At 51.3% G+C, this 13383-nt stretch overlaps 6 protein-coding genes across 6 annotated transcripts; 4 read left to right on the forward strand and 2 right to left on the reverse strand.

The window, feature by feature from the left end:
• Nucleotides 1-329: 329 nt before the first annotated feature.
• On the reverse strand, nt 330-3201 carry mfp (putative peroxisomal multifunctional beta-oxidation protein (MFP); the record flags this gene model as incomplete). The annotated part of the gene is made up of 4 exons (XM_043277837.1): nt 330-2452; nt 2509-2598; nt 2651-2987; nt 3046-3201. The coding sequence occupies 4 exons, from the start codon at nt 3199-3201 to the stop codon at nt 330-332; spliced, it is 2706 nt and encodes a 901-aa protein (XP_043135676.1).
• A 623-nt stretch (nt 3202-3824) lies between these two features.
• On the forward strand, nt 3825-5133 carry ACHE_31142S (TDA10 family protein; the record flags this gene model as incomplete). Its single annotated transcript, XM_043277838.1, has 5 exons — nt 3825-4139; nt 4191-4693; nt 4750-4773; nt 4826-4941; nt 4988-5133. The coding sequence occupies 5 exons, from the start codon at nt 3825-3827 to the stop codon at nt 5131-5133; spliced, it is 1104 nt and encodes a 367-aa protein (XP_043135677.1).
• A 193-nt stretch (nt 5134-5326) lies between these two features.
• Nucleotides 5327-6848, reverse strand: RPL7 (60S ribosomal protein uL30; the record flags this gene model as incomplete). The annotated part of the gene is made up of 3 exons (XM_043277839.1): nt 5327-5953; nt 6143-6254; nt 6832-6848. 3 exons carry the CDS (start codon nt 6846-6848, stop codon nt 5327-5329), a joined length of 756 nt encoding a protein of 251 aa, XP_043135678.1.
• A 323-nt stretch (nt 6849-7171) lies between these two features.
• On the forward strand, nt 7172-8018 carry ACHE_31144S (ESCRT-II subunit protein SNF8; the record flags this gene model as incomplete). Its single annotated transcript, XM_043277840.1, has 2 exons — nt 7172-7647; nt 7706-8018. The coding sequence occupies 2 exons, from the start codon at nt 7172-7174 to the stop codon at nt 8016-8018; spliced, it is 789 nt and encodes a 262-aa protein (XP_043135679.1).
• A 960-nt stretch (nt 8019-8978) lies between these two features.
• ACHE_31145S (uncharacterized protein) lies at nt 8979-9992 on the forward strand (the record flags this gene model as incomplete). Its single annotated transcript, XM_043277841.1, has 1 exon — nt 8979-9992. One exon carries the CDS (start codon nt 8979-8981, stop codon nt 9990-9992), a length of 1014 nt encoding a protein of 337 aa, XP_043135680.1.
• Nucleotides 9993-11284: 1292 nt separating this feature from the next.
• On the forward strand, nt 11285-13084 carry ACHE_31146S (putative MFS transporter; the record flags this gene model as incomplete). Its single annotated transcript, XM_043277843.1, has 6 exons — nt 11285-11477; nt 11524-11549; nt 11603-11888; nt 11943-12357; nt 12404-12871; nt 12925-13084. 6 exons carry the CDS (start codon nt 11285-11287, stop codon nt 13082-13084), a joined length of 1548 nt encoding a protein of 515 aa, XP_043135681.1.
• Between the last annotated feature and the right edge of the window lie 299 nt (nt 13085-13383).

Raw genomic sequence — 13383 nt, forward strand, 5'->3', positions numbered from 1 at the left:
TGCGGGGGCTTCTTTCAGCTGTGGTTATGTAACCCTCCACTTTTCTTTTTCTACTATGTATAGTATAGAGTGAGTCAGATTCAATGTCTTATTGGATTTCTTTCAGTCGTGTTTTTTATTGCTTTCTGTTTGAATGTCCAATGGTTATTGATCCGGCTTACATGTCAGCGCATCGCCAGATCGCCTCGTCTACGCCATAGATCGGAATGTACGGAGTTAGATCTGATCAAACCCAAGACAGAACAAAATAGAACATAAATTGCATCGTACAAACAAATCATATATACACATTCTGATACTCCGATGTCCCCCATTACCATATTACTAGTTTACAGCTTAGCCTTAGCGCCCTCCAAGAGCTCAGCGCCAGCGCCCGTAATCGCCGGCTTACCGGTCTCCACAACCGTAGCCTGGAAGACAACCGTGTTTCCTTCTTTCCACATCTCCGTCTTAAGAGTCTGACCGGGAAGAACGACACCAGCAAAGCGGACCTTGAGGTTCTTGAACTGGCCAAACTTGCCGAACACATGCTTGCCAGAGACACCCAGCGAGCACAGACCGTGCAGAATGGGAGTCTTGAAGCCGCCGACCTTGCTGAATTCGGGGTCGATGTGCAGAGGGTTGCGGTCGCCGTTCAGGCGGTACAGAGCGGCCTGGTCCTCCGAGGTCTTCTCCTCAACGACGGCGTCGGGCTGGCGCTGGGGAGCCTTGTACGGGTTGGTGGCGGCCTTGGGGCGAGCGGCAGCGGGTTTAGGAGAGCCACCAAAACCACCGCTACCGCGGATGAAAACAGTCGACTCGTTGTAGAAGAGGTCCTCGCCTGTCTTGGCGTCCTTAGTGGTGTAGCCGGCGACCACGAGGGCGGCGTTGCCCTTGTCGACGACGTCGATGAGCTTAGGGTAGGTGAGGGTGTTGGCGGCAGTGGGAATGGGGAACTTGCGGACCTCCATGTACTGCTCACCGTGCAGCAGCATCATGGGCGAGAAGTTGGCCACAATGTCTTCCATGTTCCAGGGAGTGGCCGTGTTGAACCAGGGAATCACGCCGTAGGTAGGCAGGGCCTGGAAGTGCTCGTTGTTTTCGTAGACTAGAGGGAGGTCTGTGCGCTTGGCACCCAAACTGAGGTTGTACAAAATGATGTCGCGGTCAACGTAGTCAAAGGGTGTACCGTCAGCAGACAGCTTCTTGGCCTTCTCAATGTTCTGCAGGATGCTGCTTTCGCCCTCGGAATCACCGCCCTTGCGGTTGGCCATGTTGGCCATGATTCTCTCAGCACCAGCCTGGCCGTCCTCGGGGTGGTCGGCACGGCCGTCATCAAAGTTGATGATCTTCTGCAAGTTCTTGGCAACCTCCTCGGGAGTCAGTTGCACGTCCACGGGGAAGCCATGACCGCCAGAGCGTTGCCAGCGGGTGGCGGAGAACCAGCCGCTACCGCACTCGTACAGACCCTTGGTGCCAGCTCCAGGGACGTTGTCGGAGCAAAGGAGAACGACCAAGGGAGCGACGTAGTCGGGCTTGAAAGCCTGGACCATCTCCTCGGGCATGATGGTACGGGTCATGTTGGTACCAGCGTTGGGGGCAATGGTGTTCACCTTGATGTTGTACTTGGCGCCTTCGAGAGCCAGAGTACGGGAGAAACCAAGGATACCGAGCTTGGCGGCAGCGTAGTTGGCCTGGCCAAAGTTACCGTAGATACCGCTCGTGCTAGCAGTGTTGACAATACGGCCATACTTCTGCTTAAGCATGTACGGCCAGGCAGCCTTGGTAACCTTGTAGGTACCGCGCAGGTGGACATTGACAACGGGGTTCCACAGGTTGTCGTCCATGTTGGTGAAAGCCTTGTCACGCAGGATACCAGCGTTGTTGACCAGGATATCGATACGTCCGAAGGCATCAATGGCAGACTTGACAACAGCATCACCATCCTCGCAAGAGGCCTTGTTGCCAACAGCCTTGCCACCCAACTTCTTGATTTCCTCAACAACAGGGTCGGGGTTGACCAAGTCGTTCACAACAATGGAGGCACCAAGCTTGGCAAACTGCAAAGCGTATGCGCGACCGAGACCACTGCCGGCACCGGTGATAAGGGCAACCTTGCCCTTGAAGTTGGGCTCCTCGCCAGCGGTAGCACTGGGCAATTTCAAGCCGTCTTCCAACAGGCTCATGAAGTCAGCAGGGCCGGTGGGATAGTCGGGCTGAGAGAAGTCGTTGACATCGTTCCACTTTCTAGCGATGGCGCCAGGGGTCAACGAAGCATCAGTCTTCAAGAGAGCACCCTTGGCACGCTCCCAGCGGAGCTTAGCCATGTGGCCACCGCCGACTTCAAAGATCGAGCCAGTCTCGGAAGTGTTCGAGGAGTGGACCAAGACAGCCACCAGGGGAACCACCCAATCGGGCTTCAGGTTCTCGAGAACATCGGGGGGCATAACAGTAGCGGTCATACGGCTTGCAGCTGTTGATGTTAGCAGGATTGATCACTTGTAAGATATAACCAACCAAGGGACGTACCAATAGGAGCGATAACATTGGCAATAATGTTATACTTGATACCCTCCTTAGCGAGGGTCTCCGTAAAGCCAACCTGACCCAACTTGGCAGCTATTCGCCATTAGCACTAAATCTAATATCCATAATATCGTAGGCTGCTCACCAGAATAATTAGCTTGCCCAAAGCTCCCGAACAACCCCGCCGCCGAAGCAGTGTTAATCACGCGCCCATACTTCTGTTTCCGGAAGTGCGGCCAGGCAGCCTTAGCACACTTATAAGCACCATACGTATGCACCTTGTTAATCAAATCCCAGTCCTGGTCCTTCATGTTCTTAAAGCTGACATCGCGCAGAATACCAGCGTTGTTGATGAGCACGTCCACGCGGCCGAAGTTCTGGATTGCGGTGTTGATGATGGCTTCGCCGTTCTCGACACTGTCGTAGTTGGCGACGGCCTTGCCGCCGGCGGACCGGATTTCGTTTACCACGACGTCTGCGGCCTTTTCACTTATTAGCTATTTGATATTTGATTGAAGGGGAAAGTGTCTGTGTATGTACCTTTGACGACTTGCCCTCGCCGGCGTGAGAACCGCCCAGGTCGTTAACGACGACGTTGGCGCCTCGCGAGGCGAAGAAAGTGGCATAAGCCTTTCCGAGACCACCACCGGCACCGGTGACGACGACGGTCTGGTTATCGAAGCGTAAGTCGGACATTTTCAGATGAGGATATGAGGATGAAAGAAAGACAGGAGATCTGAGGTGAGGTTCAGTTCCGTACTCTCCGCACGTATCTCCGCGGTTAGTCAAGGAGAGTCGAGGAGAGTAATATATAATCAAACAATAATATAGTGATGAGTGATAGGTATTAGAGCAAAGATAGGATACAGAGGAAAATAAAAGAAAGAAGAGGGGAGGAAATCCGGGGGTATTAAGAACGGTCGAGCAACAGCTCTCGGTTGCTTCTGGGACCTCGGCTCGGAGTTGGTCTGGAAACGATGTAATTAATTACATTACAGACCTGCTTCACATGCCGATGGCTGCCGGAGTGCGTTAATTACTGGTATTCTTACGAATGGCAATTCCGGGGATAGCTACTCCATGTTAATTCATTTGTTTCCTTGCCTGTGTCAAGTGTAATAGTGTTATCCTGTGTTCGTTCATATGCGCATGATGCTGCATAATTCTGTGCAAGCGCTGACTCAGCCACGTGATGCATATTTATGCAATACGTCATTGTCATGTGCTTCCAACCAGTACAACCCTCTATACAATGCTCTGGCAGAAAATATCTATTGGATAGTCTTTCTTATATAGTTGAAGATTGAATAAGTTGTAGAATGCACCGCCATGCCATTAGAACATTCAGCCTAAACAATTCCCCCTCCGCTCGGATTTCTCTCCGCTCTGCGACGCTGATATATATATCTCCCCTCTCCACAAGTACATATACTCTACCACCCGTACAACACAACTCGGGTCTCAGAACAACAAGCAAAATGCCCGAAATCATCGACGACAAATCCCAACACTGCATCCCTTTCCTCCTCGACCGCGTAAAAGCCCACCAAGCGCGCTATGCATCCAACCCCGACCAAGCCCCGCCATTGTTTCTGGGGTTGAACGGTGTTCAAGGAGCGGGCAAGACGGTTCTCGTACGTCGCATTCCTCACCGGATTGATTACGCTGGTTGCTAACAAGCACAGGTTTCCACGCTGCACCATACCCTGCGCAACCCCCCCTACTCCCTCCCCGTAACTACCCTCTCCCTCGACGATATCTACCTGACTCATGCCGACCAACAACACCTCGCAACAACAAACCCGCAAAACCCCCTCCTGCAGCACCGCGGCCAGCCTTCCACGCATGACCTGTCCCTGGGCCTAAAAGTGTTCGAATCGCTACGTGAGGGCCGGCCCACGAAGATCCCGCAGTATGATAAGTCTGCATTTGGCGGGCAGGGGGATCGCGTGCCTGAGGGAAAATGGGAGGCTGTTAATAAAGAGGGAGAGAGGAGGGTTGGGGTGGTGATTTTCGAGGGGTGGTGTGTTGGGTTTCGGGCGTGGAGTGATGATACGCTAAGGAAGATGTGGGAAAATGCGGTTAGGAGGAAGGAGGAGGAGAATTATGATGGGAGATTGGGGCATGTGAGATTTGAGGATGTGAGGGCTGTTAATGAGGCGTTGAGGGGGTATGATGCGTTGACGGAGTACGTTCCTTCTTTTCTGAGTTGACGGGGACGGGCGTGTGCTGATTGATATACAGCCAGCTTGATGCTTTAATTCACATGTGAGACCACCTCCTGAGACTTGCTTTATCGCATACTGATTGTTGAGTCTAGCGACGCGCAAAACATCCACTATGTCTATGAGTGGCGACAGGAGCAAGAGCGCACTCTGCGCGCGACCAAAGGCACTGGCATGACCGAGGAACAAGTTAACCACTTTGTCGATGGCTGTACGTTGCAACAATTCGACTACGCGGTAGAAACTAATGATGTTAGATTACCCGTCCTACGAACTCTTCACGGAGACACTCCGCAACGGCGCTTTTAGAAAAGAGGGAGTTCCCGAGTCGAAATGGAAGGGGAAGCAGTTGCGTCTGGTTGTTGATAAGAACAGGAGGGTTCAGGAGGTCCTTTTGTACTAGGATAGAGGTCTGTACATATATTCAAGACGAATACTACAAAATATTTACTCGTGAGAATGATTGGGTTGTCTGAACGTTTCAATTGGGAATCATAAATCGTAGCGCTAATTGAGAACATGCTTGCCACCCAAACAACCCATTAAAAATACTTTTATTTTTTAGAAGAAAAATAAACCCTCGCCCCAGAGCGAATCTAGTTCATCTGGCGGATGAGAGCGTTGATGTAGTCCTCACGGTTACCAGTGTCACCACCCTGGATGAAGTGCTTGACCTTGCGGGGGTGGAAGCCACCAGTGGGGTTGGAGAGCTTGAAGGGCCAGAGGAAGTTGTTGGCCTGCTTGAAGTTGGGGCCGACGGTGTAGATCTCGTGGATCAAGTCCTCCATGCAGACAATGCCGTACTTGCCGAGCTGCTCCTCGATGATCTGGTTGTCGGTGAGAGGCACACGCTGGGCGTTGACCTTACCGTAACCGCGCTTGTAGACAAGCTCACGGACGGACTTGAGGTTGGGGTAACCGTAGGCGATGTAGGGGTTGACAATGGTCAACATCTCCTGGGTGGCCTTGGTGAGACGGATGAAGACACCGTTGTTGATCTGGATCAGACGCAGGAGCTGCAAGATCTTGCGGGGCTGAGGAGCGATCTTGTTGATACCCTTGATACGGACAACGAAGACGAGCTTGGCCTCGTCAGGGACGTAGAAGTTGCCCTGCTGACGGGCGACACGACCAAGGCGGATCTTCTCACGCTCAGTGTCGCGGTACTCCTTGACGTAGGACTCGGCACGCTTGAAGATAGTGGAGCGCTTCTCCTTGTTGGCCTGTAGTTCATTCAGTAAGCGTTGGTGTCTCAAAAAAAAAAACTCCAACAAAAAATAGAGATGAGCATTGATCAGCCCCGAAAGATGGTTAACGAAAGCGACAGCATTGACCTGGTAAGTCTAGTCGCGTGGTGGTGTTTTATACATCATACAATGAAAGAACGAAATAAGAGGAAAATCTTCACTAACCTGCTTCTTCTTCTCGAGCTCCTCACGGCGGACAGCGCGGGCCTGCTCCTGGCTCTTGCGCTTCTTGAGGAGGGTCTCGGGGACAAGGACCTGGTCCTTGGTGGGAACGGTACTGTGAAGGTCAGTTCAGTCTGTCCGCAAAGGTAAAATTTCGCCGAGTGTAAGAATTGCAGCTACAGCGCCACATTCTCAACTGAAGGCTAAAGGGGGGAAAACTCGACGAAATAATTTTAATCGGTGAGGCCAGATACATTTGCCAGACGACCATCCGCTTCCGCTACTACTTGTGCGTATTCCAGCGACAAGGTTCGCAGAGTTCTCAGTGGTGCTGAACAAACAGTATTGCATCCTCATCCGACAATACCCCAAGCATAACGCTCGGGAATTTCTGTTGATGCCACTCGTTGCATTGTTTCTGGCCAAGATTTCGCAAGACCAAAACCAATCCAACGACAGCCCACAACAATATTTTTCAAGGAGAAAGCCATTGCGCCTTCAACCTCAACACCCCAGACACTTCCAATCCCTTCCCTCAGGTATATCAGACGAGACAGATATGAAAGGTCGCGGGAAAATCGAGCTGGTGCCATTCGGTCAGAATCGACCGAAGCATCTCCAGCGAGAAGGACGACCATAAACTGAACCTCACATGCTCGTAGCGAATCGCAATGATTCAAAGAGAGGCATACACAGCAGTCGAGGCCATTGTGACGGTCCTTAAAGAGTTCGCGAAGTTGGCGATGGGCGAAGGTTGTCGTGCTGAGAAGGAAGAGAAAATGTTCGGCGGGAGTTGAGAAAAACGAGTTTGTGGGTGGAGTCCGGCTAGGCTTAGTGTGGTTAGTCCAGCCTATTGATCTGCTAAACCGGATGCGGTAATCAACCCTTATCTTGTATCATGATAAGGGCTTGTGTCACATGGCCGATGCGGAGATAACATCTGGACCTCATCTCAACCTCGATCACAGTACAGCGCATACGGATGTCGAACCTATCATAATACTCCATAGTAGATACCTTTTCTGCATCAACATGTCAACCCGTCGCGGCGTCGGCCTCGGCGCCTTCACAAACCGCACCCAAACAACCCAATCCTACGCCACCCACGGTGCCAACCTCCGCTCCACGCATACCTCCTCCCTCCAAACCCAGCTCTCCGTCTTCCAATCCGTCCTGCACAGCTTCGCCCTAGAACACAGCTCAACGATCCGTTCGAATCCCACATTTCGCGCTGAATTCGCGCGCATGTGCAATGCGATCGGAGTTGATCCACTGGCAGCCAGCAACGTGAGAGGGAAAAATGGACGGAGGGGACTGGGTGAGGGGGGTAGTTTCTGGACGCAGATTATGGGCGGGGATATGAATGACTTTTATTTCGAGGTTGCCGTGAGAGTTGTAGAGCTTTGTCGGGAGACAAGGAGTGAGAATGGGGGGTTGATCGGGGTTGAGGAGTGTCGGAGGAGGGTGGGGAAGGGGAGGGCGATTGGGAGTGGGTTGGAGGTCACTGAGTGGGCATCTCCACCCTCGAATGAACAAGGATTATTGCTAATATGCTTACTTGAATAGAGATGATATCCTCCGCGCCGTAAAATCCCTCGAACCCCTCGGCTCCGGTTTTTCCATCATCTCCGTCGGCAGCAAGCAGTACATCCGGTCGGTTCCCAAAGAGCTCAACACAGACCAGGCTACCGTTCTCGAAGCAATCCAAGTTCTAGGTTTCGTCAGCGTCTCTATGCTACGTTTGAATCTGAACTGGGAGAAAGCAAGAGCGCAGACCGTCGTTGATGATCTTCTGGCGGATGGTCTGGTTTGGTTAGACGCGCAGGGCGATGAAAATGAGTATTGGTCGCCGCAAAACCTGTTGGATGATAGTGGGTGACTGCCCTTGGACAAAAATATATGCAATCGACTTCTCCCCGTTCCCAGTCCCATCACGGCCCCGATAGACAGGTCTCTACCTGCCAACCTTCAACCCCCGCGCTTGAAGGAATTAGGCAAACCGCATCAAGCATGATGCCCAGCGTCTTGGACGCGCCAGTTAGTAAACAACTGCCTTGAATGCCTCCCACGACATAGATCGTGTTCGCGCGGTATAGAGTTGTACATACTTCTTACTCTAACACAAAGACATACACATTGATACAGCAACATGATACCGCTGCCTACAATACTGAGCTCTAGTCATGGTCATCAACTAACTACTAAAGAAAATCGTTGCGACAGAAGTTCAAAGAGACAGGAAGAATGTACAGTGCATTAAGAATGTATGCATTGGCCATAGTCAAAGGATGCAGGCTGCATAGCCGTAGTCCCCTGATCCTATCATCTTTTCATCACAACTATGGATCAAGCGATCGGGTGATCGACGGGTTCTCTGATCGGTCATTCTGGCCAGCCAACATATCAATCGGTCCCAGCCATACTACTACAACAAAGCACGGAAGTCAGCACCAAAGCAGTGTCCTGCAACCGAATAGAAGAATTTGGGAAGAAGCTTTGGAAGGGAATACCGCGGCAGGGATATTCCATCGCCCAGCGGCGAGCTGCACTTCTCCATTATTGATCCATACGGTCTTTCAACTAGCGGCGATGACTCTGCCCCGCCTCAGCTGAACTGATTTTCTGCAGCGAGTTCAGCCCCGAGCTCGCTGAGCGCCTCAGTCGCCCTAAACCTTATCTAAGGAAACCAATTTGATATGTAAACAACCCAGATGTGATCCGCTCGCGATTTCCGACTCACTTAAAGGCATTGAGCCGTCGTGTTCCGTGTCCTGTATGTCCTGATCCATTGAGCTTCTCGACAGCCTCATTTCTTCCAAAAGAGGAAACAGGAATTACTATGCGAGTACAACTCGCCTCTCTGGCCCTCCTAGCTGGCTTCTCAGCCGCAGCTATTGCTGCTCATGAAGAGCTGACTGTCCGCAACGCCAATCACATCTTCAATGCCATTCACTCGTCCATGCGAGAATGGGACTCTACTCTCTACCACTATGGCATGTCCTTCTTCTTGGCCTCTGTGCCAGCCGGCACGCAGCTTTATCACGGCACGGGAACTCCCAACCCAACCACTGGAATGGAGTGGTTGTCTTTTGAGCTAGCACAAGCCATACTATTTGCCAAATTACCCCCGCCCTTGATCGAATCTCATAATCCATGCAGAGCACCAGCCCATGGCCAGGGCCAGGAGCCACTGTCATCGGGACCAGAAGCTGACGAAGAAAGTGGCTGGCTACATACGTACGCCGCTGCACGAGACCTCCGCCTTCTTTACATCGACGGTCTATCAGCAGCATGGTCGAATAACGGAACGCAGGATTCGCAGAAACGCATCTTCCTCGACGACACCATCCACGAATCTCAAATCGTGGACGAAGCCGAGGCCGCAGTTGAAATGTGTCGAATCCTCCGCGAGACGTGGGGCGATCGCCTAGACGGGATACTACGCATGGAGATCGGTACCGAGGTTATCCTATGCTCGTTCGAGAGGGATCTGAAATTCGTTCGCGCTGTACGGGCGAAGCCCATAAAGTCGCTGGATAAGGGTAATCGGTCGAAGAAAAAGACTCTAGCCGATCTTCAGCCGGATGTAGGGTCGTGGTTGTCCGTCGCGTCGCGGTATCATGGGATTGGTGGGAACCGGGTGCGTCTGAATTACGACCACTTTGTCACGGCATTTGCACATGATCTTGATATCTTTGGTGGGGAGAGCAAAAAGTATCGGCCTAGATTGGAGCATCTCGAGTCGTCGTCACTGGAACCAATCAGACAGGGATTGGAAACTCTCGTCATGACGCATGATCCTAGCGATTCCTCGTTCAATTGGCAGGCTATTACTGATATGATCGTCGAGTGATACTCGCATACATTGAAATATCTGGCTTCTGGCGTGCCCGACGAGGCGGAAGTACGTGAGAATATCGAACGACTCCTAAAGCCGTTCGTTGAGTACCACAGGAGGAACATCACGCTCGAAGCTGACCGCTGAAAACCCCAATTCATTCCCTTGCTTGCTCCCACGCAGGGTGCAGCTGCACTGGCCGTCCGGTCTGTTGCCCAGGAAATCTGCTGGGCATTGCTTGAGGCATGGGAAGCCGATTACAAGACCACAATGAGCAAAATCACCTATCTTGTAGAGTACCTTTCTTGGACAACGCGGAAGGAATGCACTGGCTGCAAAGACAACGAGATGTGCATGGTTCCCGTCTCGCCCTTAGGCGCTGCGGAAGATTATGACCATCCAACATGCCGTGATGTGAAAAACCTGGATATTCCGGGACCGAGGTATTGGGGAGGGTTTTATATTCCATCACCGGATGAAGAGTGATTAGTATGCTTCTTGGTTATAATTGCATGTCATATTGTATCGTGAATGTAATAACGAGCTATATATACATAGATTCTCATGTAGCAAAGGCCTATATGTTTTGACTATTGCCTCCCACCTTGACAAATTCATAAGAAATAACTTACAGTCTGCTCACAAAGTGTGTGTGTGTGTGTGTGTGTGTGTTTCTATTTAACGTCGAGGGTCGGGTCTTTCCACGCATCCTTGGAGCTTCACACCTCGGAGCGGGAGAACCCTGGTCCCGGTGCGGGACATACGACGGGCAGATCGGGACTGCCTGTCACCTAGCTAAACTACCATCTATCATCTAAATACAGGTAGCTCCCCGCGCGGGGAGCTGCTTGGATTTTCACAGCTGTTAAGAGCGAACTGAGTGTCTTCAGGTTTTCTTGATACGAAAACTGAGGCAAGGAGAAGTAGGAGAAAGGAGGGGGGAGAGATGGGAAGAGGAGGGGGAGGGGGGCAGACGAAAAGGAGAAACAGAGAGAAGGAAACCAGAGGTAAGCCTAGAGGTTCCCATGTTTGATGCATTTAGCATCCTAATGGCGTTTACAGATGGCAGTATAGAATTGTGATCTACCCAGCCAATCTGCATATGCAGTGAACCCGGCCTTTTTGGTGAGGATGTCCACTACTGGTTGTTGGCCCCATGGATGTGCCGCTGCTTTGCTCACAAAGTCGACGTTGATATTATCAAACCATCAAATTGTCACTATGAAATTCTGCCTCTCGTCGAAGGCGGTGAGTCAACCGTTGTCGATCTTAACATCAAAGTTTGACGGAATTCGCCTGATGTTTCTATGGAATGCTGTGGATGTGGAAAAATGATTCAGCTCCAAGACATTGCAAATGCTAACAACCCTGCAAATATCAGCTCCGAGAAAGATGCAGCGTTGGCTTTGGTCAGCGATGTGGCGCAGGAGATCAACCCTCTCATAGAAAAAAGGGTGCTGCGAAAAATTGATCTGTTTTTCATGCCTGCTATGTTAATAGGTGAGTAATATTCCTGACCATCAGAGGTTCTGGCTAACTCGTGCAGGCTATGGTATGGTATACTATGACAAGGTACGATAGGACCAGTCTTCTTTCTGGGGACAATACATTGATCTGCTTGCTAGGCTATCTTGGGCAGTGCATCACTCTTCGGCATGACAACCGACTTGGCGTTACAAGTAGTCGACCATTCCACTTCTCCTCCATCAGTTGACACTTCACGGCTCAGCTGGGCAACGTCAATTTTCTATTTTGGAATGCTGGCGGGTCTCTACCCAATGACCTTCATATTCCAGAGGTTTAGCACTCGTTATGTCCTGGGGCCCGTGGTCCTCCTCTGGGCCATTGTATGTGCGGCCACGGCCGGCGTGACATCGTGGCGTGGATTGTTTGTGCAGCGCTTCTTTCTTGGTACACCTCACATGGGCCCAGGAGTGTATAGCAACCCTATCTAACCAGGACCAGGATTCATCGAAAGCGTAATTCCAACCGGGTTCATGACCATCGTCAGTAGCTACTACACGCAGGAAGAGCAGGCTCTCCGACAGGCTTGGTGGTTCTCCGGCACCGGCTGGTTCACGATCATCGGTGGAGCACTCAACTACGGCTTCGGACAAATTACTTCGGGCTCCTTGACAAGATGGCAGTATATTTACATTCTTGCGGGTGCTTTGACATTCCTGTTCGGTCTCTGGTGCTGCACGATGCCTAACTCCCCAGTCTCCGCTTGGTTCCTGACTCCAGAAGAACGAATGGTGGCAGTGGAGCGACTGCGGAAAGGCCAGACCGGTGTCCGCTGCCAACGGATCAAACTCGACCAAATCAAAGAATCGCTGTTGGACTTCAAGATCTACCTGGTAGCCATCATGATGGCTGCGGCGTAAGTCTCCCTTCCAAATCTTATATGCACATGCTTACCAGCATAGATATACCATTAATGGTGCCATCTCTGGCTTCGGCCCTTTGATTGTTTCTACCTTTGGCTACAACACACTTGATTCTATCCTATTCCAATTTCCTGTTGGAGGCGTTTGTGTCATCTTCATCCCGCTGTGTGGATACATCCCTACCCGCGTCCCCAATACTCGGATCCCGATGCTGATTGCCTGCTGCCTTCCTGTGATAGCCGGCTGTGCGATGATCTGGAAGTCGCAGTGGGGCTATCAACCAACTACGCCGGTCGCGGGCTATGCACTCACCGGCTTCTTCGGACCGGTGGTTAGCCTCATTATCACCATTGGCGCCAGCAATGTGGCCGGCGCCACCAAGAAAACTGTCATGGCAGCCACAGTCTTCGTTGCTTATTCTGTGGGAAACATTATCGGACCGCAGTTGGTCAACAGCGGGTCCAAAGCTCAGCATTATCCAGAGCTGTGGAAGGGCCTTATTATCTGGTGGGTTTGCATACTAGATGTTTAATTGTGTATACAGTCTGACAATCTCATAGCTATTGTATCACTATTGCCGCTGCCGCCGTGCTTTATTTGGTGCTGTGGAGAGAAAACCGAGCTCGGGACATGTTGGACCTGGACGAGGTGCAGCGAGACAAGATAGCCTTCGACGACCTGACTGACAAGCAGAACCCGTTCTTTCGATACGCGTTATAATATAATTGGATGGGAATCAATGGGTTATGACAATTGACTCCCAATACCGATCCTGAGCCAGAATCCCTACTCCAGAGACGAAATAGTGTTAAAATATGTGCCTCTGGGTTGGGGGAAGTACGAAATATGTCACAATAACAAATAGAACCTTTCAAAGGCATGCATTGAAAAAAAAAAAAAAATACAACTGCCGGGATTCGCTGGTGGTCACTCACCCAACTACTAACCGGCCGGCGTGTGGCTTACCTTCAGTCAATAGTTCAGTGGGTGCCTCCTGGGTGAGTGCACTATAGAGAGGG

Source organism: Aspergillus chevalieri, chromosome 3, assembly GCF_016861735.1.
Source record: "Aspergillus chevalieri M1 DNA, chromosome 3, nearly complete sequence".
Taxonomy (NCBI): Eukaryota; Fungi; Ascomycota; class Eurotiomycetes; order Eurotiales; family Aspergillaceae; genus Aspergillus; species Aspergillus chevalieri.